The sequence below is a fragment of the Pteronotus mesoamericanus genome, unplaced genomic scaffold (assembly GCF_021234165.1).
Source record: "Pteronotus mesoamericanus isolate MK-2021 breed Mesoamerican mustached bat unplaced genomic scaffold, CSHL_Meso_final contig_263, whole genome shotgun sequence".
Taxonomy (NCBI): Eukaryota; Metazoa; Chordata; class Mammalia; order Chiroptera; family Mormoopidae; genus Pteronotus; species Pteronotus mesoamericanus.
In genome coordinates this window covers 7,879,111-7,905,876 of record NW_026555112.1, presented here as the reverse complement: position 1 = coordinate 7,905,876, position 26,766 = coordinate 7,879,111, and the positions used below count along the sequence as shown (strand labels likewise).

At 42.6% G+C, this 26,766-nt stretch overlaps 1 protein-coding gene and 1 pseudogene across 2 annotated transcripts in view; one reads left to right on the top strand and one right to left on the bottom strand.

The window, feature by feature from the left end:
* The first annotated feature begins 348 nt into the window (after positions 1-348).
* DRAM1 (DNA damage regulated autophagy modulator 1) overlaps positions 349-26,766 on the top strand; it is a 39,193-nt gene continuing 12,775 nt past the window's right edge. For both annotated transcript variants that reach the window (XM_054574629.1, XM_054574630.1), the window contains exons 1-3: positions 349-838; positions 16,502-16,569; positions 20,536-20,678. In XM_054574629.1, coding sequence (XP_054430604.1) covers positions 708-838; positions 16,502-16,569; positions 20,536-20,678 — 342 coding nt within the window. In that variant the 5' untranslated portion in view covers positions 349-707. The remainder of the gene's footprint in view (positions 839-16,501; positions 16,570-20,535; positions 20,679-26,766) is intronic.
* Positions 13,775-16,087, bottom strand: LOC129071451 (intestinal-type alkaline phosphatase-like; annotated as a pseudogene).

Below are 26,766 nucleotides of genomic sequence, written 5' to 3'. Positions count from 1 at the left end.
CGACCCCTAACCTGCTCCTTCACGCTCCAGGTTTTCAGGCGGATACCAGCCAGGTGGCTTAACATCCCCGCCACGTGTGCTGGCAAAGTGGCCACCGTACCCTCAGTCTGCACCCAGCAGCAGCGCAGCAGGATGTGGTGAATGTCACTTAACAATATCTATACCTTCTTCCCAGCGATAAACGGGCAGCGGGACCCGGGAGGGGAAACCTTGGGTGTTCAAGGCTTCTCCCCGGAAACCCCGAGCTAAGGAGGGGCGGGGAGGAGATCAGTTTCTCCGGAGTTGTGCAACCGGCAGAGCAGAGGCGGACATTCCCGCGCAGCCCGCCTCGCTGACCCCCCGCCAAGTCTTAACCAAAAGCGAAAGGAGCTGCCTTCCGAGCGTGGAGTCGGCAGGGAGGTCGCGGCGCGCGCCCCTAAGTCGGCGGGGCCGCCACTTTGTGACTTCACTGGTTTCGCAACAAGCCCGGACTGCTCGCGCCCCACCCACCCCGGCCCGCTGCTTTGCCGCTCGCAGCCTCCTCCGTTCTTCCTCTCCCTCCGGGGCCGGCCTGCCTCCACCATCGCCGAGCCTCCTGTCCCGACGGGAAAGCAGTGGCTGTCCGCGCGTGGTTGCCGCCTGGCGGGCTGGCACGTGGCGGCCCCCGCCCCTCCGAGCAGCCAGGCGTCCGGCCCCTCAGCTGAGCGCAGCGCACTCCTTGCGTCGAGATGCTGTGCTTCCTGAAGGGAATGGCCTTCGTCCCCTTCCTCCTGGTGACCTGGTCGTCCGCCGCCTTCATCATCTCCTACGTGGTTGCTGTGCTCTCTGGGCACGTCAACCCCTTCCTCCCGTACATCAGGTAATGGACAGGACGGGCGGGCCGGGAACTGGGCAGAGGCACTGATGCGGAGGGCAGGGAACCAGACCCAGCTGGGGCATCTTGCAGAGAGATTGAGGTCTGACAATGAGGAGAGGAGAGGCTGCATCCTGGCAGATGTATAGAGAGGCAGGGGGTACGGTCCTGACTTCACCCTGAACACTGAGCAGGGAGCCATTGGGAGCGGTTCGGGATAGACAGAACTACCCCGAACTTTGAGAGAGTATGCGACAAAATCTCCGGAAGACGCTTCTTGGGCGATGATGGATGCCATTTAGTAAGAGTGCAAGTTGGAGATCCAGGTGTGCACCAGAACAGCTCACATATTTCACTTCTGCTTCCCAGCATCCTCGTGAAGTGGGTGTTTGGCTCATTTTTCATGAAAGGAAACTAAGTTCAAGCAGATGTTGAAATACCGGCAATGTGACACTGATGTCACAGCTAGGAAATGGGGGAAGCAGAATTCACACCCAGATTCGTCCCATGCCAAAAGGAGCACTCCAGGTCTTTGGGAGTCTGGCTTAGCCCTCCTGGATGGAGCTGCCCAAGACCTCTCTGGGTTCTGTGCCCTCAATGCCAGACCCCTCACGTAGTCAACAACTTGTGACATCTCCTGTGTTGTCTTTATGCCATTTTATTTTCCATGAGTTTTGGCCTCCACCTTTAGGGTCATTTTGTCATTGCCCGACACATGTCCTGATCCTCTTTGTGTGGCTCCAAACTGTGCTTTTAGAACAATTCATCTTTATCCCGGTGGTGTGACTACTGGACCTGTGTTGGCTGGTGAGAGGCTCATAAAGTTGGTGACACCTAAGCTTTGTAGAGATGATACGGATTGTAGGGCGTCTCTCTCCTGCAGCTCTTCTGCTTTGTGTCCAATATGCTGTAACTATTTTCCTTTGTGGGTGAGGAAGGGGAAATGAAGGTGAGGCAGGAGGAGGCTAGAGTTTAGAGACCCGAGGAAGAGAACGTTATAGAGATGGGGCACGTCTGCAGTCCTGGTGGTGGTTTTGCCCACCCAGAAAGAGGTGTTCCCTGCATCAGGCAAACTTTCCCATCCGGCTTTGCGCCCCAGCAGAAACCTGGTCTTGGTGTCTCATGGTTCATCTCAGTCCCAAGTGCCACTGTCTCATTCCTCTGGATTCCGAGGCAGGACAGACCCTCTTAGACTTGTGTAAAAATCTTCTCTCTCTGTAATGTGTTTTTAAAAAAATTTTATAAGAATTTATTTGAGCCAAACTGATGACATATGCCAGGGAGCAAGATCTCAAATGCTCCCCTCCCTGCATTGTTTTTTACTGAGAAAAAAGTACCAGTATTTGTCCTGGATCTGAAGGTCAGGGACAGATAATATTAGATACACATTGGTTAGGCAGTCAGAGGCAGGATTTGAATCTTTGTAGAGGTGACTGATGTAGTTGTGATTAATATTGCCACAAGGTGAACTTGAAATGGAAGTCATTCAGAAATGGGCAAATGAGCTGACAAGACAAACCACTTGTGAGATGCTCAAATCACAGCTATGCCAGGGGAGGGGTTTTAAATTTAACAAGGAAAGGAAACCTTTAGGAAAAGCAGAATTACAGGAAAAAAGGCATGAGATTGTTTCCTCGTAGCCAGGAGTTACCAGCCTACAAACAAACAATGAACGCATGGATTGCTTGCCTGCAGGTGCCTGGGGCTTTTAAGTTGTTTGTATTCTGCCCACATGAGCAGCTGGAACACCGACTTGCCTTTGCCCCTCCTAGAGAACCAAGTCGTTGAAGGAAGGGCAAGGTGTAGACAAGAATTGTACGTCAGGAGCTGATGGTAGTGCCTGATTTATCTGCTTTACCTGGAAACGATCAGCTTTATCTTCTGTAACTTGTCTCTGCTGTCAATACCTCCTACTCTTCCTTACCCCAACTCCCCCACTTCCTCCAACCACACTGTCTTCCTTCCTGTGTCATAAATGTGTTGGGCCTCCCCCATATCCAGTCTTATACACCATAGCACCTATCACCTTCTAACAAGCTGTGATTTACTTACTTACTTTGTTGACTACCTGTCTTCCCTCTGGAGTGTAAGAGTCATGAAGGCTCTCAATATTTGTTGAATTGATATTTCTTGAACGCTCACTGTGGGTATTATTATTCTTCCCCTTAGGGCAGATTTCTTTAGGGAAGACTTGATTAGGTCATTGGTGGCTGGAATGTATGGATGCTCCTTGACTTTGGGGTTACTGTGTGATAAACTCACCTGAAGTTTAAAATGTCCATGTAAGGGATGTTCAAGCCTGTAGAGAATTTTTTTCTTTTTAAAAATTTTTTATCATTGTTTTTATTGTGTTGTAGAGACTTTTTATGAGTTTATTTGAGCCAAACTGGCCACGTGTACTGGGAGCAAGATCTCACTGCTCCTGAGAATAACAGTTTTGTGGTGTCTTTTTTGCATTTAAAATTAAGGAGAAAACAAAGATTACATGAAAGTAGGAGGAAGCAACTTGCGGATTGGATTACAAGACAATTAACAAGATTATGTACTCTCTTGAGGGTTGATACCCCCATTGAATGGTGTTCTGGTATTTCAAAGGTATGTTAACCTAGATGCACACGAACAATGGACAGGGTTGGTTTGAAACCCTTCACTAAAGAAGGATTATGCTTTCAGCATGACAAGCCACCAGGGGCTGCCCATTTAGGAATTTATGGTCAGAGCACCCTGTGAAGTTTCTTTCCATAGAACGCCTTTTTTTTTTTTTTTTTGTCCAAAATATCTTACATTGAAAACACATTTAGTACACCTAGCCTACTGAACCCGATAACTTAACTTAGACTACCTTAAACATGGTCAGAACACATACCTTAGCCTACAGTCTGGCAAAATCATATAAAAATGCCTTTTTTATGATAATGCTTTGAATATTTCATGTAATTTATTGAATACTGTACTGAAAGTGAAAAACGGAACGGTTGTATGGATACTCACCGTGAACCATTAACACAGGTGAGAGCACACTGGGCCTGAAGAATGTTTGAAACACTGAACTAAAACAAAGAATGCTGGCCACATAGTGCACCATAGAGTGTCGTTTGTTTACCCTACTGATGGAGCGCCTGACTGGGAGTTAGGGCAAATCGCTCTCACACCACTGTAAAGTAAATAATCAAAAGTAAAACCATATTAAATCAGGGACCATCTGTCTTTAGGATGAACCTCCTTTTCCATGATGACATTGTTCATCCAATCAGATGCTCCTGAACCCTTTCAGAAAGGAAGGTCTGCTGTCCAGGAGTATCTGGTGCTGAAACCCCTTGAATCTCGCCGAACTCTGGATTAGGGAGTTAGATTTGAGCCCTTCGTCTTGTGTCCTGGTCGTAGACGTCACAATAAAAGCTTTTTTCTTTTCTTAAAAAAAAAAAAAACAACAACAACAACAAGCAAACAACACAAAAACAAACCCACACAATGTGTTTTTTTTAAAAAAAAATTTATTTTAGAGAGAGGTGAAAGGAGGGAGAGAGGGAGATAATCATCGATGTGCAAGAGATACATTGATAGGTGGCCTCTCACATGCCCCCTACTGGGGACCTGGCCTGCAACCCACGCATGTGCCCTGACTGGGAATCGAACTTGCAACCTTTTGGTTTGCAGGCTGGCACTCAAGTCAGTGCGCCACACCAGCCAGGGCAAGAAACCCACACAATGTGTTTTAATTAAGAGCTAGAACCATGGGAGGACTGCTATCTAGTATGACATTCAAACTAAGTTTCCTTATCAGATGTTTTATTACATTGTTATTCTTCAGAATATTGGATTAATGGGCAGATAGCTCTTACATCTATATAGAAAGATGCTCAACTTCATGAATCAAATAAAAATTCAAATTAAAACTCACTGATACAATTTTTCATTTACTAGATTGGCAGAAACTCAAATGTTTGACACACTCTATTGGTGAGACTTTGGAAAAACAGACTCTCATACATTGCTGGTGAGAGTGTAAATTGAGTCATTCTCTAGAGAAGGACTTTGGTGTTATCTATTGAAATTTAAAAAATATATATCTACACAGTTACTCATAGCATTGCCTTTTTTTTTTAATTTTTAGAGAGAGGGGGAGAGAAGGAGAAGGAGAGGGAGAGGAACATCGATGTGCGAGAGAAACATTGATCAGCTGCCTCTCACATGCTCCCAACCAGGGACCTGGCCCGCAACCCAGGCATGTGCCCTGACCAGGAATCAAGCTGGTGACCTTTAGTTTTGTGGAATATGCCCAACCCACTGAGCCACACCAGTCAGGAAAGCATTGCTTTTAGTAACAAATGGTTGAGAGCCATACAAATATCCATGAGTAGAGGACTGGCTAATTGAATATGCTTTATCTAAAGAAGACCTCAAACAATTAACTACTAAATTTAACAAGTTGGAGTAATTGATCAGTGCAATATTTCTGGATATGAGACCATTAATGCAAGGATGTCAAACCAAGGACAAACAAAAGCCATTAGTTTAGATTTTTACAAGGTTACACCTACATTCTTGAGCACCATTCTGGTTAATTTGTTATAGTTTCTTATATTCCCTCTGACCAAATCCTTCAGGCTATCTTGGATTACCAGTTACTTATCAACTCCGTTTAGCTGATAAGCTACTCTCTTTTATATCCTCTTTGTTTTGTGTCTCATACTTCCAGAATGTTCTGTGGCCCTTTAAATTTTTGCCAGTTCTGCATCTTGGTTACATCCTTTATTAGCTTAGCCTCACTTTTTGTTAAGTGCTGCTTGCTAGATAGTTTGTGGTCTTTGGTCACTCCCATTGTTCCCCCTCATGACTACAAACCCTGCTCAGTGATTGGTGGCAGGAAACTGGGTCACCTAGAATTAAGTCACTTAAAAGGAGGGCCAACATGACATAGTAAACAAAGTAAAAGAGTCGAGTCTTATTTGGTTAACTGTCACATGTAGTGACTGTAGGAGGGCAGTGAGGGGAGGTGAAAGAGGGTATGGGGGTATAAATGGTAATGAAAAAAATGGTAACAAGATTTAGGTTATAATCACAATGTGCTAATTTTTTTTTTAGATTTTATTTGTTTATTTTTAGACAGAGGGGAGGAGAGGGCGAGAAACATCAATGCATGGCTGCCTCTCACATGCCTCCACACTGGGGACCTGGCCTGCAACCTAGACATGTGCTGTGACTGGGAATCAAACCTGCTGAGCCATACCAGCAAGGGCTTATTGGTTGACTCTTGTATGTGCCCTGACTGGGGATAGAACCTACAATCTTGGCATATCAGGATGACAGTCTAACCAACTGAGCTACGTTGCCCCGGCCTTAGTTGCTTTGCTTTTAAAGTTTGGCCAGTTCTATATCCTAGTTGCTTTCTAGTAGCCTAGTCTCACTTTTTGTACAAGTGCTGTTTGCTGGGTTGAGTGTGCTCTTTGGTCACTTCCATTGTTTCTCCTCATGACCACGAGCCCTCCTTGGTGATTGGTGGCAGAACACAGGATCACCTAGTAAATATTCACTATGTTGAATATTTACAGCATTTGGTAATCATACTGACAGGGAATATAGTGTGTTGGATAAAGGAACAACTTTAGAGCAGACAACTTTATTTAGAACACAAGTCTACTGTATGCCCCAGCTATAGGACTTTGGACAAGTTACTTGACTTCTTTCTGTTTCCTGTGGGTTAATAGCACCTCCTCCATGAATTAACACATGAACCCACTTAAAACTCATCAACACCCTGGTCCAAGAACATAATAAAGTCTCTCTAAGCAATTGCTATTAGTATCATCAAGGGACAAGTCCACATTGGTCTGTAGAGATGCTAGTGTTAAGCAGGAAAAGGCAAGCTTGTTGAGGGCTAATTTTATAAGTGATTGATTTATTTGTGCATATAGCAGCTTTCTTAACCAACCTCACCTAAATTAATTTGCTGGTCTAACTGATAACCTCATTCTCTGAAAAATACGCCGGTTGAAGTCAGTGGACCCTGAACACCTGCCCCAGCAATTGCCATTCTGAGAGCTGCGCACTTGCTTCTTTCGCTTGTTTCTTTGTACACTTACCTAATGCCAGCTCTGTTTGCTCCCAAAAGTGTTTATGCAAGTTTTTTTTAATTGTAATGGTGTTCTTTAGCTCAGTGTACGTAAACTGTTGGTCTAGAAATGCAAAAAGAATTGTAGTTTTTAAGAAAAATTGGTCAAATTTTTTGGAAAGATTCAAAAGAGACAAGTCAAAAATTGCAGTCTATTTAGTAGTGTTTATGACAAATGTAAAGATTTACTAAAACTCTTAAAAAAAAAAACAACTAGAAGGATTCTGCACTCAAATTGCTTCAAAAGTGTCCAAGGTTTTTCTCCAAAGAACCAAAACTGGAAATGAGATGATTCAGAGTGGACGTGGTTTATGTATCAAAAAGCTATGCAGTGTGTTTGCACTCATGTAGCAGCTGTGGCCTCCATCAAAAGGTAGGCAAGTGACTGTATATTTCTAAGTTTGTGGTGTATATGTATCCATCTAATTTCTAATGACTTCCTGCTCAAACCAACTTTTTTGATTACTAATTACACTGAATTTCAAGCTATGGTGATGTTTGTTTTCCTGTTCAACCATAACAATGGGATCTGGGATAATAAATAATCAGAGAATGAGGTCTGTGTGTGTAGAGTCACGTATTCTGACATGATGTTAATAACATTTCAGTGCAGTGGTTATTCCCTAATAGTGTTTCTAAACCACAATGTCATAAGGACAAAAAGGCAGGCATGCCATTTAAAACTTTTAGCTAAGAAGAGTATCATTTTTTAATTTAGAAATTTTTTAAAGTATCATTATTTTAAATGATCATTTATAGTTTAATATTTTCTTTAAGAAAGCATGACCAAATTTATTTAATTATAAGAAAAGCAGAACAGCAAAATTGCAGATCCCAAATTTTTACATCTTGGAAATTAAATGAGGTGATGGATGTGGTGTTGGGCTTCTGAGCCAACAGTCAATCTATAACTTCTCTTCTGTTCCATTTTGGTTTTTCATTATCACTTGATTACATTAAAATCCCCACCCCTCCACTAAATTAAATAAAATTGTGAGTGATTTTCTTCTGTTATTCCTACTTTTAAAAAGACATTAGAATACTGCTCAAAAGTCTTCACTAATGCAGAGCTAACAGCTTTTAGATATAAGGGCTCAAATTCAACTTAAAAAAGAGAATGTTCCATTTAATAGCCCTCTTTGCCTGACAGTAATCACAATGCACTCCATGCATCGTAGAGTTATTGCATGTCAAGGACAACTTACTAATGGTTCCAGACAGAATAGCTGATGCCAAACTGGTTGTAAATATACAACACTGTAAACTCATGTGGAAATACATTCTAAAAATGCAGTAGAGCACAGCAGCATTCCTAAGTTGTGTCCATTGAAATTAGACAGCTCTAGATGCATGGCCTGGCTTACTCATTAACTATATACGTGACCTTGAACAAGTGACTTTTCTAAGGACTCAGTTTCCTGATCTTTAAGATGGTGATAGTAAGTACTTTTTAAAAATAATGTTGTGAAGGCTAAATAAAATGTGCCTGGCTGAGTGTCAGCACTGAGGAAATGTGAATTGTTTTTCTTTTATAGTATTAACAGCTGTAGTCCAAGCAGGATGGTTTCTAGAGACTTCCCTCAAAAACCTCTCAAATTTGACTTCTTATCACCTCCCTCTTTAATATCACCCTTGTCCCAGTCATTGTCATCTCTTGACAAATTCTTACTCAAATCTAATTAAAGTATATTTATGCATCATCCTCTATGTATATATGGCACTGTACTGGGTTTTGTATGTAATATAGAGCTATAATAAACAGTTCATGATGGCTGTTTGGAGGCAAAAAATGTAAAATAAAAGGTGGTGCCTCCAGGTGGCCTGTTTACCATTCATTCAAGTTACCCCATCCCCTTTTGGGTCAGGTAATATGATGGTGCTCCCTAATGGTTTTCCTGGTCTACACTTGCCCCTCTATAGTCTTTTCGTAAAATCCTTTAAAAACACGAACTTTATATTACTTCCCTGCTCTCAGCCCTCAACAGCTGCTCATGATGCTTAGAATAACATTCAGAGTCCTTACCACAACCACTACCCACAGGGCTGTCTGTGACCTCCGACACACACATCGTTGCTCATTCCTGTCCAGCCACACCTACTTCCTTGCAGTTCTTCTAACATATTGCCACCTAAAGGTCTTTGACTTGCTGTTCTCTCTACTAGTAATTTTCCTGGCCCAAATATTCCACTTCAGTTAAGTACCTTCCTAGAATATCCTGTCTCAAGTAGGTAGCTCACCTATCACCCTCTGTCTTTTTTTTCTTTTTAAAATATATGTATTTTTATTTATTGATTTGAGAGAGAGAGAGAGAGGGAAATCTATTCCTTGTTCCACTTATTTATGCATTCACTGGTTGTTTCTTATATGTGCCCTGACCAGGGATCAAACCTGGAAACTTGACATATCAAGATTATGCTCTAATCAACTGAGCTACCCAGCCAAGAATATCAGTTTCCCTACAACTGAGCTACCCCCACAAAAAAATAAGTTCCATGAAAGAGTGGCTTTTCCCATTTTATTTACAACTACATTCTCCTTGCCTACACAGTTGCCTGTTACATAGAAGGCAGTCAATAACTATGTGTGGGTCAATGAGTCCTTGAATTTTTTGTTAGATATTAAGCTTCTTGAAGATAGTAAATTATCTTTTCATCTTTGTAGCCCCATCAACTGGCACAGTTGCCGACACTTAGGTAGTGCTTAACAATTCTTAAAAAATGTGGCACGTGTGAACCAAGTGGAAACTGACTGACAGAGGGAAAATTGCACGTGGGCAGTGTGTGGCAAGAGCAAGTTGTTTGCATTGATGAGTAGGAAATTCTCTTTACATTTAAAAAGAGATGATATAGCTTTACAGTGCCTTTCATTCTAGAGTAATTGTCACCAAGTGGAAGTGCCAAAAATATTAACCCTGATCATTAAAAACATCTAACAAAATGTAGCATCTTTTTATTATCATACTTACTCCTTTCAAATAAGGTATTTAAATATTACGAAGGTAGAGGAAGTAATGGTCTCCTTTTGCTAGTGGTGTATTAAGTGCTTTGAGGTTCTAAGTCTTGATTAACCTTCCAAGCAGTGGGCCTAGGATTTTAGGGCAACCAGAAAACCTCCGTCTGGGCAAGCAGATAATTGTGCTCCTTGTCATTTCGGTCCCGCCTAATAAACCTATGACATTTCAGTGCAGTGGTCAATACGATGGTATGAAGTAATGGAATCACATGTGTCCAATGATTAAAGAACAGCATTTGACCAAGCTTATATTGTCATACATGTCTTTGTATTATTTTCATTCTTTTGAGCATCAAAAGAACTGGCTTAACATCCTAAATGAAGAAGGATATTAGACAAATACCTTGGAATTTTTCATGATGAACTTAACTTGTGGAAATGTAAATAAAGGAAATATAGAAGGGAACTGATTTCCTAGGCACAACTTACCCTAGAAACTACTGTGTACACATGACTGCCTCAACAGCTTCTAAGTCACATGCAAATGAACTATTAGTTTCTATCCCTGTTGCAATTTTCAGAAGTGCCTTATTTGCAAGGCAATAAGCGAGGAGGTAGTTGGGACTGAGACAAGGCTGAAACCATATTGCCTAAGCCACGTGGTACAAAATCAGTGGTGGGAGGTGGGGGGCGGGTATAAGACTACTTCTTAGTTGGGAGGGCCCTGATTTTGCCTTTCATTCTCCAGTTTCTTGAATCAGGTGCCTGAGTGCAGCTATGCCAGCCAAAGACTAGAACCTCTGCCTTTGCACAATGAGATAATTTAGTTTGAGCTTAAAAAACAATAAAACAGAGAGAGGTTGCCCACAGGGTCTCTTGGTGCCTCCTTGGTGTTACGCTCATCTGGATTCCAACATCAGGCAGAAGGTGTGACACAATATTTATTTATGATATAACATATTAGCACCTTTTCATTTGCTGCTTGGAAAGTTTTTTTGAAATATTCCTCAGGAAAATTTCAGTGGATGTTGTTAAGAGGTACCATTTTGTCACTTGAACAGAAATAAATCACAAGCTGACCAGTCTTACCTGACAGCATGGATAATTTGTATCTCAGAGTGTATCTAACACATTGTAGATGTCCCATAAATATTTTGTTGATGAGTGGATACATTTTATAGTAATATGTGGAGCCAGATATTTACTTTTTTTTTTTTTTTTTTATTTTTAGAGAGAAGGGAAGGGAGGGAGAAAGAGAGGGAGAGAAACATCGATGTGCCAGAGAAATTGGTTGCCTTTCACATGTCCTGGCTCCCAACCCAGGCATGTGCCCTGGTGGGGAGTCGAACAAGCGACCTTTTGCTTCTCAGGCCAGCGCTCAGTCTGCCGAGATGCATCAGGTAGGGCCAGATAAAAAATTGTAAAAAGATGGTTGCATTTAATCAAACAACCCGTCATGAATGCACTAACATTTCCCCCAATTTTTTAGCATTAAATACTGCCTACGTTGCAGTGCCTAGTGAAGGAAAGTAGGTCCATTGGTCCTCATGCATTGAAGGGAACTGTTGTAGACTCAGGAATTCTGAAAGAAAATCAGAGGTACTGTGACAGTGACAGTTTGTTAAAGACATTTACAATTAAATGATGACATTTGAGAAGCTATGAGATCTTGCCTACTTGACAACTTCCCAGTACCCAGGAAAAGCATGATGATCCCTTCTCATTACCATCACGGTTCATTCCCAGGAGCCAGCTGGTGTGTACTCCTCTGAGCCAACTGTGCGCAATTCTTCTCAACTCCATGTTCGGTTGACCTACATTGTGGTCGCTTGAATTTTGAAGTGCTGAGAGTATTTATACCATGGAAATGAGCCTGTGCCACAAGTCAGGCTTCCTCTGGAGCTGGTGGTTAAGCATTTACGAGCATATTAGTGTTTGTTCTTCACTCCACCGCCAGGGTCCTTTTAGTTGCTTTCTTCCTTGACCGCTGTTAGAGCACAGTGAAGGCAGGAAAGTTGGGGAGTCAGACATCTGGATTGGAATATAGCTTTTTCTATGTAATAGCTCTGTGACCTTAAACAAGGTATATAAGTTCTCTGATACCCAGTTTTCTCCTAGTAAAATGAGGTTGATAGAGGACCCACCTCGGCGTTGTGAGAATGATATGAAATGACGTATGGTAAGCACCTAACGGTGCCTGTACATAGTAAATGTTGAATAAGTGCTATCTATTAGATCATTTTTTTGGTAAGTTCTGATAGTCATTCATTCAAAAAGTACACATGGAATGACTACTTACAAAGCAATTTTGATTCTGCCTGCATGGTTTTATTTTTTATTTATTTTTCTAAGATTTTATTTATTTATTTTTATAGAAGGGGGTGTGAGGGAGAAAGGGAGAGAAACATTGATGCCAGAGAGACGTTGCTGCTCATCCCCAACCAGGGACCTGCCCTGCAGCCCAGGCATGTGCCCTGACTGGGACTCAAACCAGTCAACCTTTGGGTTCACAGGCCGACGCTCAATCCACTGAGCCACACCAGCCAGGGCTGATTCTGCCTGCATGGTTTTAAATGTACAGATAAACAAGAATAAGATACCACCCTGAAATTCTGAGCTTTCAGATTTCACGGTTGATGTCAAATGGACTGTACCTCTGAGCCCTTGACATATGTCTTGATTTGCTGTGAATGGACAGGTAGTTTCTGAGAATGGTCCTCTTATGTCCTGTTAGAACACCTTTGTCCCGCAACTGCCCATCCCCCCTAAATATCCTCCTTAGTCTTCTGTTTCTTTCCCTTTCTCCACAAATAAGCAAACAATTTTTCTGGCATGTGGCAGATTATTCTAGACCTGTCCTCTTGCATGGGTCACCTGGTAGCTGCTTTTTTATACCCTAAGGTCAAGGATAGAAGGCTTGATTTCCCTGTGAGAATGAGTTTTTGAACAAAAGTTCTGCCCAAGGACACTGAGCTGTCACCTTCTTCCCATGACTGGTTCCAGTGCCCTCCTCTTGCCCACTAAGCAGCCTGTTGTGCTCAGAAGGCATCTTCCTTGGGCAGCCTTCTCCACCTCAACATTCCTTTAGTGAGAAACATGGTTATTTTGTAGGAAAAAATGGTGTTAAATTCTGAACACTTCAGATTAAAATAGTTGAGAATAGAGGCATTTGTTGTAAGGGGGAGTATTAACCTTTTTATACTCTTTAAATACATATGTATATATTTGTGTTTTATATTGTGTACCAGTTTAATTATTCATGTGTTCCTACCAGAACAGAAGTCCCAGGGAGGGCAGGGAACCTGTTCACAAACCCAAACCCAGCACATACATGGCCTCATGGTGCGGGCAAGGGCTACTCTAGGGCTGTCTGCCCTGCACCCAGAAACTTCTGAAGCTTCTTGGCTCTCCCAGCCTGGATGGGCATTGGGAGTGACCATGTCAGTAGCCGAGTGACTAGAGATAGGCCTCTCCTTTCTGTGTCTCCATCTCTTCCACTGGGTAATAGAACCAGGCCCAGGCAGAGTGCGGGGATATCCGACCCCAGCAGCCTCCTGGGCCAGCAAGGTGCCCGCAGGGCCAGTTGCAGGGTGGCAGAAAACCATCCACCCTGCGCGGCCCCAAGATGCCAAGAGCCAAGTGCCAGGTGGCCAAGGTTGCGGGCGGGGAGTTCAGAGCAGCTCCACCCTCCAGGGTGCCCCACAGTCTGGCCACCACAGGGAGGGGTGGGGACAGCGTAGCACCAGCTGAGGCTCATTTGTGCCAGCGAGCAAAGGTCAGGATGTAGGGGCCTGAGGTGGGTCCTGGGTCTGAGGCTTAAGGCGAGGATGCCGTTCAGCCCTGGGAGGGGGAGCGTTTCAGCGGTGGGGTGGGGTCGTCAGGCAGCTGCAGCAGAAGCAGCATCCAGGCTTGCAGACGACCCAGGGTGCACCGTGTCGGTGCGGCCAGCTGGGGTTGTCAGGCCACTTGAGGTGTAGACCTCCAGGCAGGCGACAAAGGCCACAGTGTGCACCGTGAGGCTCTGCTCTTGCACACCATGCGCAGGAGCACTTGCGGGCCAAGCGCGAACACTGCCATGAGTGTGAACACAGCCATGTCCTTGCCGGTGTGGGTCTTGTAGGACAGGGGCACGGCCACCTGCGGTTGGTTCTTGGAGTCTGTGCTCTGGCTGTCGCTGACATTGGACCAGGAGCCCCCGCTGGGTACAAAACCTGGACCACTGCTATAAAGGATGGAGGTGTAGGCCTTGCCATTTGAGGCCTCCTTTGGAGCCAGCCTGAAAATGGAGCTGTCCGGCAGCGGGTGACCACCAAAAGTGAAGATATGAAAGTGGTCAGTGGTGATGAGGGTCAGTGTGCCCTTCTCGCTTGTGAGCTGGCCGGCCGGCCCTGTCAAAGGCGTCATGAAACTGTTAGTCTCGGTCAGCGTCAGGTAAGCTCTGCTCACCTGATGGTCATGGTCGATGAGGACCCCCTAGCAAAGATGGAGGAGCCTCGGAGTTCCTGCTCAGCAGGCGCAAGGCCGCCTCTGTCATCTCCGTCAGGGTTGGGTCCTGCTCAGGGTCTTGTGAGCCTCATACTTCGTATCCCCTGGCTCTGAATGAGCGCTATTTGGTTCCACACACCGGGCACCCTGGGGCTTGGCCTGCCCCTCCTGAACCAGGTTCTGCCTGTCCATCCTGACTGCGCTCTGCCTGGTATCACCAGGGTGCTCAGGATCTGTGGTTCCCTTGGGAAGCATGCACTTGCACCCCCCGACCTAGGGTCATGTCAGTGTGCATGTTGGAGATGTCCTGACAGCCCTCCTTCAGTGCCTGGCAGGCTTGTCGGCATCAGGACCAATTTTGGCTCCCTGTGTGTGTGTAGGTGCCAGCCGGGAAGGCATGCTGCATCCCTGGGTGCTCACCACCCCGCTGATTTCCCTGCTTTCTTGGCCCAGTTCATCACAGAGGTGACTTCATTGCCATGTGTTGTGTTGCACTGGTTAAATCAGGTGGCTGCATTCACACCAATGATCTGGTAGTTGGTGGTGACCCCACACGGGTAGGCGGTGGCCATGCCTGTGCTGTCTGGCGCGTGTCTGTCCACATTGTATGTCTTGGCCAGAGCCATCCATGTATGGGAATGAATCCATGGTCGGGGTGGGTGGTCTCAGGTTCTCATTCATCTGTCCCTTTAGGATCTGAGCTGCTGTCATGGTGGACACCTCCATCCCATCCTCCGAGAAGATAATGAGGTTCTTGGCAGCCATGAGGGTGGGCTGCAGCTCCTTGGTGGTGTCCGGGGCCTAGGCTGTCTGGTGGTGGTTCCAGGAGGCTGGGTCTTCCTCCTCAACTGGGATGATGCACAGGGAGAGCCACAGCCTCAGCCGCAGCCGCAGCAGCAGCAGCACCCACACCCAGGCTCTCTGCTTGCCGGTGGGATGGTGGAAAGGTGGTGGCGCGGTCACTCTAGAGGGGCTGGGACACTGATGAGACTGGAACTTGGGCAAGGCTAAGACACGAGAGGACCAGCTGCACTGCAAAGTCTACTCTTCAAATATTGTGCTTATAAAGACGTCTGCTTTCTTTGCACACCGGCTTGGGGAATTCTTCACACACTTTAAAGTGCACCTTTTCAGTGTGATCAGTCTTTCAATACTTAAATTTCAGAGCTGTTTTAAAACATGGAAACACTCCAGATGGGTATGAGTTGTTTCATATTGGGAGGTCTTTGGCCATCAGTTTTCAACTGTTGCTTTATACGGGCAGCTTGAAAATGTAAAAATTTAAACCTTGATATTGATCAATAGAAAACAGATCCTATCAAACACTATATTCAGCTCATTTAATTACTGAATTGGTAAACTGCACCTGAAAAATGTTTTCTAGAAATGATTTTTGTTAAATAATTTATCACAATGAATGTATACCCTCCAAACACTATTTTTCCATAAAATACTGATAAATATCAAAATATTGCTCAGCTTTAATTATATTTTTAGCACTGTAAACTTGTGCATAAATCAGTTTGTTAAAAAAATTTGATGTGTTATGTGTATTTAATATTCCAATGTAGATTTTTCAAAGATGACTTTAGACCATTTTTCCAAAAGTAGTCATGCTCAATTCTTCACCAAGAATGGACACATATCTATCAGGTTTATAGGGTTTGATTATTTCAGAAACACCACTTTTATTCACTTTAAGCATTTCATAGCTTTTTAAAAAAGATTGTATTTATTTTTAGAGACGGGAAGGGAGGGGGAGAGAGAGAGAGAGACATCGATATGAGAGAGAAACATCAATTGTTTGCCTCTTGCATGCCCCCAACTGGGAACCTAGCCCACAACCCAGGCATGTGCCCCAATGGTGAACAGAACCAGCGATCTTTCAGTTTGTAGGTTGGTGCACAATCCACTGAGCCACACCAGCCAGGGCAGCATTTCCAGATATTTTCAGGGCCAAAATGAAAACATTTTAGAATGAAATCAGACCAAATCTTTGGAATTCAAAGTGACTAAACACCCAGAAAAGACACATTATGAAACCTGCCAATTACATTCCTGCCCATAGGTCTGAACTGAATTCCTTTTTAATAATTCAGATATTTCTTCTCTTTCTCAGTGATACAGGAACAACACCTCCGGAGAGTGGAATTTTTGGATTTATGATAAACTTTTCCGCATTTCTTGGTAAGTACACAATAATTATTATAAATGAAAAATTCACAGTCTCATGGGAAGGGAAATATGTTACTTATAGTGTATGTATAATTGTTATCATTATCTTTTTAATAGATTTTATTTTTTAGCAGTTTAAGGCTCACAGCAAAATTAATCCAAAGGTAGAGATACTCCATATAGCCCCTGCTCCCCTCCCCCAGACCCCCCCCATTATCAGCCTCACCCCCCAGAGTGGTACATTTGTTGATAAACCTACACTGACACATCACAATCACCCAAAGTCCATAGTTTACATTGGAGTTCATTCTTGGTATGTATCATGTTTTAAAAGTACAGCCTTTGCACCCTTTCTGGTGTGGCTCAGTAGATTGAGCACTGGCCTGTGAACCAAAGGGTTGCAGGTTCGATTCCCAGTCAGGTCACATGCCTGGGTTGCGGGCCTGGTCCCCAGTAGGAGGCACGTGAGAGGCAACCACACATTAATGTTTCTCTCCCTGTCTTTCTCCCTCCCTTCTCCTCTGTGTAAAAATAAATAAAATCTTTAAAAAAAAAAAAGTACAGCCTTTACAACTAGAATTTTGTTTTACTCTGAAAAACTAATATGACCTGAAATCCAAAGTTATTTATGCCCTTGTAGAGCTATTTGTCAATTCACCTGGCAGTTTACCACAAGATTATCCAATGGATTTTAAATGTAATTTGATTTTTAAAATTGTGATTTTTATCCAATATACTCATGAAAGCCAAAGACACCCAGTGTATAAGCTAATGTTTCTCAGAGTGTGTTCTGAAGGCAACTTGCATGAAAATGACCTGGGGCGCTGGTGAAAATGCAAGTTCCACAGCCACACCACAGATTTACTCAATTAGAACCTCTGGGAGTGTGGCCCAAGCACATGCATTGTGAACCAGCTGTCTAGGGGACTTGGATACTCACTAAAGCTTGAGAACCACTGACTAAGATGTTGTCTCACCTGTTGGAGAGAGGGGAGAGGGAAAGTAGAGAAGTTTGTCTCCAACTCAGGCACGATTTTTCTTTTCAATTCCTCCAGTGCCCCTGGGGTGCAGATGATAGGGTACATCTATAGCTCTGAGATAAGGGGCTCTTTCTCTTAGTCCTTTCATGAACCCCCACCCTACAGAACAATTAAGTGTTTGCCAGGGGCCTGTTACATAACTAGCACTTACATCCCTCTCTATTGGTGTAGGTGGGAAGGGACAGAGATGCTGGAAGCTCTACTTAGTGACTTGGCACCTTTGGAATTTTTTCATCCTACTTGGTAGAGAGGAAGTTTTACCCCATCACCCATCGGTGGTCTTCTCTGCCCGAGGTTGTGGCGGTGAGCAAGGGGAAGTAGGGATAGTCCATCAATCCAAGTGCCCTCCTATGAGGGAGGCCCCGTCCCTCAGAGTCCCGCCGGCGGCCGAAGAGGAAGAAATAAACTGTATCAGATACGATTTGCCTGTCAGGAGAGGTGATTCCCTCCAGTGGGGAATGCCCCGAGCCCTTCTCTGAAATGGCTTTTTTTGAGAATGATATGTGATATGTGTAGGGGTATATGGCAAGCATGCAAAGCTTATCAATCAATGCCTAAAGGCTATATTTACAGAAAACAGATAGAGACCACAGATAACAATTGAAGGAACACAGATTTGCCTCAGATCAGGGTCTGGTATACAGGGTGATGCCTATTCAGCTCTAGAACCTGGGTAAATAAACTCATCCTAGGCTCGACCAGGTACTCTTTAATTTGAGGGCATTCTTAGCAAAGTAGGTTTCAGGGGATTTAATGCATTCCTTTTCCAGGCCTAATTGCCCCCAGGAACTGCCTGATCCAGATCAGGGCTGTACCTGCCTCTAGTATTGTTTCAAGCCTGAGCCAGGTGGGTGGAGCAGGGCAGCCAAGAGATAAGGGGACTTCTTTCAGATAGAATGAGGACTCTGACCTTGACAAAGCTGAGGGGCGAGGGTCTTTTGCTCCTTCTCTGTATCCCCCAAGTCCTTCCCTGATGACCCCTATGCAACTGTGCCTGTCTTAGGTCGCCTCTGCCATTGAGGGGGTCTTAACCATCATTGACTGACCAGCCATTGTCTGGGGCCAAGCGCAGTGATGTGAGGGAGGCAGGGGCTGCGCCTCTGCCAGAGGGACTGGTTTTGTCTCCTCAGTGGTCTGTTTTCCCAAGGCCTCCTTGCTCAGCTCCAGCCTTGGGGCCCTCTCACTTATCAGTGAGGCTACAGTCCTTGAAACCAGGCAGGACGATTCCCAACACTTTTACACCATCCTTGCCCAGCATCCAGATTTAGAAGACAGATTATTTTGTTACCAGAAAGTGATAAATAGATTTTTGCTCCTAGGCAAGGCAGGACCCTATATGAGTATCTTTGTTTAAAAGTCTATAATAAATGATTAGCTTTTGGCCTGCTTTTTAAAATCCAGGACAAATATTATGGCCATCACACTATTTCAATACATAGAAATCTACTTTATCCTTTTAACACATGCATGTTATCAATTTCGTGGATGTATTATAATTTATTTAATCAGTCTCCTATTGTTAAACATTTAGGCTATTTCTGATTTTGGAATTTGCAATGCTAAAGTGAACATCCTTTTAAACATATCTTTGCATATGTATGCGAGTTTCTCTATAAGGTCAGTTTGCTGAACTAAAGAGAATACAGATTTAAAATTTTGATAGCTATGCATTTATTTAGCATTCATTGACTCAGTGCTTACTGCTGGGGTCTCAACAACAGGCAGACAAGGACCTCACTGACATGGAGATAGTGTTATTGTCAATTTATTCTACAAAACAATAAATAGCATTTGGTTAATCGACTAGCTTTTTTTGAAAAACAAGCCTTTAGTACCTTCCCTTACACCATGCATAAAAACCAATGTTAAAGAATCAAACATGAAAATTAAAACTATAAGAGGATTAAATTATAGGAAAATAATTTTAAAACTATAGGATAAAGAAGCTTCTCTGAGCTTACACAAAACCCAGGCGCTAAATAGGAAAGAATTGACATTTGAGTAGATAGAAAACTAAAACTTTCTAAGTGATGAAAGATACATGAAACAAAGTTAAAGACAAACCAGAAGAAAATTTCTAATATTTATAGCAGACAATAGACCAAGTAATGTACATAATATATAAAAAGCAACTACAAATTAAAAATGAATAGACTGACTCAAGAGAAAAACAAGAAAAAATTATAAACATGCAATTTTCAGAGTAAGAAGTGCGAATGACCAGTAGACATTCTGAAAGTTGCTTAATCTCACTAATGATCAGAGAAATGTAAAGTAAACCAATAGGTTGCCATTTTTTCATTCATTAGATTGGCAATAATTAAAAATGCATGAGCATACAGAATTGCTTTTAAATTCTGTTCTGGGAGTATAAATTGCTACAGTCTGGGAACAATTTTGAGATACTTCTCGGAATTTTATGTACAATTTTTTGAACCAGTAATACTACTTCTAGGAATTTGCCTTTCAGAAACACTGAAAGTGTGCCAAAAGATGTCCATTGAATATTGCTTGCAAAAGGACATACATAGAAAAAAGTAGAAATCTATCATGAGGAGGAGGATGAAATAAATGTGTATCTCAGTACCATGATGGGATCCCTGAAAACGTTGAGATGGACCTTTATATACTGACATGGCAAGATCTCCATGGTACATTTTTAAGTGAAAAAAAAAATCGTCACACGTGCATGATAACATTTGTGTGAGAAGGATAACAGCTGAAAAAATATGTGTGTGTTTGTGTGCACGCGCGCCCATCACACTGGGGAGAGAGCAAGATGGGTTGTGGTAGGACAGGGGTGGGCAAATGGGAAGACTATTGCAATTAGGAAATTGAAATACAAACCTCAAAAAAACCCAATACAAAGCTGCTTCTGTGTTCTTCACTCTAAACAGTCAAATACTAAAAATTCGCTATTGTACCTTTTTTTTTTCAGGTGCGGCCACAATGTACACAAGATACAAAATAGTGGAAAAGCAGAATCAAACCAGCTATTTCAGCACTCCTGTTTTTAACTTGGTGTCCTTAGTTCTAGGATTGGTGGGATGTATTGGAATGGGCATTGTTGCCAATTTTCAGGTATGACCTGAATTTTTTTTTGTTATTGGGGGTGACGGAGTTTGTGTGTCTGGAAGAGAGAGGGAAGAACACAAGAGCCATGCTTGTACCCGTACAGCTATCAAATAGTTGATTAGTTTTTAAAATTGGGGTAATTTGCTTTTAGAAACAAGTATCATTTGAAAGTCAGTTCTGTCTGGTACTTGGGAGTGATGGGGTACATGTGTGCATGATTATGAAAGACAGCGTGCTTTGAATGATGCTATCGGTTTTGCATTGCTCCATGTTCTTATTGATGCAGTTGATGCATTGGGAGAGCTACATCAACCGTTGTAATGATTTCACTAAGAGTGTGAAAATATGGTATGAGTGTGTGTGTATGTACTGATTCTATGGTTTGAACCTCTGGTGTTCAGTTCAAACAACAGCACCTGCTTTCTTCCTTTCACAGATGAGGATGTAGGCACATGGAAATGAAATAATTTGCTCAGGGTGCCTCAGCTAATTAGTTGCTGAGCCAAAATGTGGCCCCACTAAAGCCAATTATCTCACATCATGACTACTGCGGAGTCTCCTCAACAGAGACGTACTGTGTCAAGTGTTTGAAAGAAATTCTACTTGTTTTATTCTAATTGGTGGATTCCTGCTCATCCCGAAGTCTCTTTTCAGAAAGCATGGGACCTACTTATCTTTGGAGACAATGTTTAATATTTTTTGAAACATTTGTTGTGTTTAAAATTAGTACCAATTATAATAGTACTCACCTCCTAGGGTGATAGCAAGGATTGGATTGAGATAACGTTCAGTGACAAGTGGTCTGTACTTGGTGGCCATCACAGTCATCCCAGGTTCATCATTATAGGCTAACACTAGAGCGGTCCTGCGCTCTCCGTCACTGCTGTCTCCTACGACAGCAGAAAGGAAGTTCCTCAGGACGAGCTCTTGTCTGGCCCAGGGGTACTCCTTTAACTTTTCTCCCACCAGAAGTGGGTTGATCTTGTGTGATGCCTATTTTTACAAAAAGGTGTCAGCCTTCACCGCTGGCTGGCTGCTGATGTATTTGTCCTCACATTGATGGCGCTACACCCCAGTATTGATCTGTGAGGATAATAAATAAGCTCAGACCCCCCACTCGCACGCCATCTGCTTTCCACATTCACTAATGTCCGTTCCTCCAGGAAGGTGGACCATTGTCACAGAGTCCTCTGTCTTACCTGCCCCATGTCGGGTCATGGAGTCATCTTTTTTGCACTGCTCATGGGGATGCCATCTGTTAGTGGAGGGGGAGGAGGACATTCTAATAAAGTGCTCTGGGAACCTCCGTGTTGTGTCAGGAGATGTGAGGTGAGGGCGCCCTTCCTTAGGTTACACAGTATCTTCAGGACAGCCTGTGGGCTGGGATGTTCTCCAGTTCTCAGGAGTATCCATTTTTGAATATTACAAACCCACAATGATTAGTGACCTAGTTCTCATGGGAAGCTAGAAAGGTGAGAGCCAAATTTGTAGCTGCCCTGAAATAAGTGTATAGGGCTTCATGGAAGGCATTTTGTGAATTTGCTTCTGGCTCCATTTCACTTTCCTATTCTTGTGTTTTTTTACAAAGAAAAAAAAAATAGTTTTATGTTGAATTGTCCAATACAGACAGAGGGAGCTTATGCGCCAAACAAACCAACTCCCCGATGGTGTGTAGGTTATAGATTACATAGGGCAAAACCACAAGACGCTGTGGGTTAGGGGTTTGGGTTGTGCTGGGAGCTGGTTGGAGGAGAGGCAAAGGTCATGAATCATTTCCCCAGGCCTTGAAGACAGTTCTGAGGTCTGTTCTGGGATTCCCCCTGTCTCGTCTCATGGGAAAGTAGCCAGTGGGTCATTCCACCTGAGGGCTCAGGAGCCGAAACATAAGTTAGGTCAAGATGTTATCCTTAGGCAGCCAGAGGTCCATAGTGTGTGAACATTAGGTCTGCCTACTGTCTTCTGCTGCCTCTGGCATTGCTGACTGTCAGGGCAAAGGCTAGGTCTCTGTGGTATAGAGTAGCAATTTTCAACCCTTTTCATCTCATGGCACACAGAAACTAATTATTAAAATTCTGCAGCACACCAAAAAATATATTTTTTGCCTATCTGACAAAAAAAGGTGTAATTTTGAATTCATTCACATGGGAAGGTTTTTGTTGTAGTAGCTCTTGTCATTTTTTAAAAATTTGACAATATAAGGGAAAAGAGGTCCATGCCCCTGAGTGGACAGTCAAGTATCGCATATTTTAAAAATTCTTGTGGCGCGCCCGTGTGCCTGCCGTGGCGCACCGGCTGAAAAGAGCTGCTGTAGAGAGCGCTGTAGAGAGCGAGAGCGTGAGAGGAAGGGGGAACAGAGAGCGAGCGTACTTTCCTACCTTATTGTCCCCATATGGTGAAAGCAGACACACCATATCACAATGCATGGTTGCATGTGAAATTTGCCACAGAGTAGAGACTCTGCGACATATCCTTATGTTTTATGCCTTTATTCATTCTGTTTTTCATAACATGTATTGGAAATTTTCTATGTGACAAACTTATGAAAGCATTCAGTGCTTTAACTCATATAATTTGAATAACAACCTTAGAAGATGCGTAGCATAATTTTCCTTATTTTCGATGAAGAAGTGGAAGCCCAGAGAAGTTAATACTTACCCAAGATTACATGAGCGGTAAAGGCAGAAGTGGCCATTGCATTGAAGCAGTCTGTCCAGAGCCCGTAGGAAAGAGTTAACCTCAATGCTACAATGAGGAAATCTCTGGGAGGAAAAAGCATGTCACAATTCACAGAGTTCCAGCATCAGAGAGCACAATGGAAAAAAAAAAAAAAGAATGGAGTGACATGGAATGACCTCATTTGTCTAGTAGAGTGTGGATACAAATTGGTCAGTAGGGGATAGTACGCACTATCCGATATTCTAATCGATTTATCCTCCAAGTCACTCAACATCATCATACACCTGCCAATTTTTAAGCAACAAAGGGCAGACTTTCTGAAGAAAACTTGGATGGTTAGATAATTGAACTCTTGATTCTCTGTTAGGCTTCCATGACGTGATTACATTTTTACAAAAGCCAGAAATAGAATCAATAACTTTCCTGAGAGCAAAGTGTTTGCCTTGCCATTGTTCCCACAAATATCTTTACAACTTCCTTGTTTGATATCCTGTAATTCATTTTCAGCATGCTATGAGCAGACCCACTTGAGCTGTTACCTTGAGAAGAGTTAGAGATCCGAGGGCGAGAGAGAGCATTGACTCTGGTGGTTTTTCCTGAGTAGGAAGTAAATTATATTTATCAGAAGTTCACAGAGAGCTCCCTTTCCTGAACCAGGTGGGTGGGAAGGCTACTTTTTGGTATGGCCTCACCGGTTTCTGTCTATGCTGTAATTTTCCTCAAGAAGTTTCTATTTTTGAAAAGTCAAGTTTTCCAAAGTTTAACACTATTTTTACTCTCTTTTCAATTAACATGAGAGTTTTGAAAAAGTGATTTGAAACAGGTGCCTCAATCCAAGATCCAGGTCTGATCTCAGAATCATTTGCTTTCAAAAGGCATTTTTGATGACAGAGTATGTACTCCATAGTGAAAAAGGCACATTACAAATACACCTCCCATTCAATCAAGGGCTTTAAAAAAAAGGTTTTTTAATCCTCACCTGAGACATTTTTTCATTGCTTTTAGAGGGAGAGGAAGTGGGGGGTGAAAGAGAGAGAAGCATCTATCAGTTGCCTTCCGTGTGTGCCTGAAACGGGGATCATTGTGCCCAGACCTGGGATTGAACCCTCCACCTAGGTATGTGCCCTGACTAGGAGTCAAACAAACCCACAACCTTTTGGTGATGGAAAAACACTCCAACCAACTGAGCCACACCAGCCAGGGCTCAAGGACCTTGTGATCTGATACTGTTAGCGTTAATGTGGGGGTCTGTGCCATCCACAGATTAATATCCTAAAGGATATGTTGACTTGGGCAGGGCTGAGGAAGCAGATTCCCTGACAGTGCTGGCGGGAGGGAAAAAATAGCATGTAAATTCAAATGCTGACTTATAGCATAAAAAGAAAAATGGAGTGGAAAGAACCAGGATTCTCAGAAGATTATTCTTGAAAATGACTCAGCAATATATGCCTTACTTTTAGTTTATTTTCCCTTGACCAAATGTGCCTAACATTCAAGGGGTAGAAAGGATTTGTTTTTCTTAAAATTTTTTACTGTTTTTTTTTTTTAATGTTTTATTGTTGTCCTATTTTTCCCCCATTACTCTCCCCTGGCCTGTCCACTCCCTCCTCCCATAATCAATCCTTCTCCCTCCTCGTTGACCTTGTCCATGTGTCCTTTACATACGTGTTCCTTTGCTCTTCCCCTTCTTTCCCCCATTATTCCCCCCTCCCCCAGTCATTGTCAGTTTGTTCTTTATTTCCATGTCTCTATTTCTATTTTGCTTGCTTGTTTTGTTGGTTAGCTTCCACTTATAGGTGAGATTATATGGTATTTGTCTTTCACTACCTGTCTTATTTCACTTATCCTAATATTCTAGTTCCATCCTTCTTTCTTCCTGCTGTGTACTATTCCGTTGTATAAATGTACCAGTTTTTTGATCCACTCATTTGCTGATAGGCATTTAGGCTGTTTCCTGCACTTGGCTATTGTAAATAATGCTACTTTGAGTATGGGGTGCATAGGTTCTTTTGAATTGGTGTTTCAGGATTCTTAGGGTATAATCTCAGCAGAAGACTCCATACAGTTTTCCACAGTGGCTGCACCAGTCTGCATTCCCAACAGTGCGCTGAGGTTCCCTTTTCTCCACAGCCTCGCCAGCACCTGTTGTTTGTTCATTTGTTTATGATGGCCATTCTGACTGGTGGTAAGTGGTATCTCATTGTCGTTTTAATTAGCATCTCTCTGATGGCTAGTGATGTTGAGTATCTTGTCATATGACGATGGTTCCTCCTGGGAGAAGTGTCTGTTCAGGTCCTTTGCTCATTTTTTTTAATTGGATTGTTTGTCTTCCTGGTGTGGAGTCATGTGAGTTCTCTATATATTTTGGAGATCAAACCCTTGTCTGAGGTGTCATTGGCAAATATATTTTCCCATACAGTTGGTTCCCTTTTCATTTTGCTGATGTTATCTTTATCTATGCAGAAGAAAAAAAAAGAAGTTTCTTTTTTACTTAATATATTTCCATTTGTTTATTGCTTCTTTTATATCCCTTGCTCTAGGAGATGTATTGGTGAAAATATTGCTGCATGGGATATCTGAAATTTTTCTGCCTATATTCTCCTCCAGGACTTTTATGGTGTTGTGACTTATATTTAAGTCTTTTATCCATCATGAGTTTGTTTTGTGAATGGTGTAAGTTGGTCGAGTTTCATTTTTTTGCATGTAGCTGTCCAGTTCTCCCAACACCATTTGTTGAAGGGGCTATTTTTATTCCATTTTATGCTCCTGCCCCATTTGTTGAACATTAATTGGCCATAGAGACATGGGTTTATTTCTGGGTTCTTTATTCTGTTCCATTGATCTATGTGTCTGTTCTTATGCCAGTACCAGACTGTTTTGATTACAGTAACCTTGTAATATAATTTGATATCAGATAATGTGATCTCTCCTACTTTGTTTTTCTTTCTCAGAATTGCTGAGACTATTCTAGGTCATTTATGGTTCCATATAAATTTTTGAAATGTTTGTTCTATATCTGTGAAATATGTCATTAGTATTTTAATAGAGATTGCATTGAATCTATAAATTGCTTTGGGTAGTATGGACACTTTAATGATGTCAATCATTCTAATCCCTGAACACAACATATGCTTCCATTTATTTGTCTCTTCTGTAATTTCTTTCTTCAGTGTTCTGTAGTTTTCTGAATATAGGTCTTATACCTCCTTGGTAAGGTTATTTTACTGTTTAAAAAAAATAATGTATTATTAGTCCAAGGTATATAACAGTGATTTCATATATGTATGTATTGTGAAATGATTAACACAGTAAGTTAGTTCCCATAGTTACAATTTTTTTCTTGTGATGAGCACTTTTAAGATTTACTCTCCCAAAATCAAAGAAAAAAGATTTACTTTTCTAGCAACTTTCAAAAATA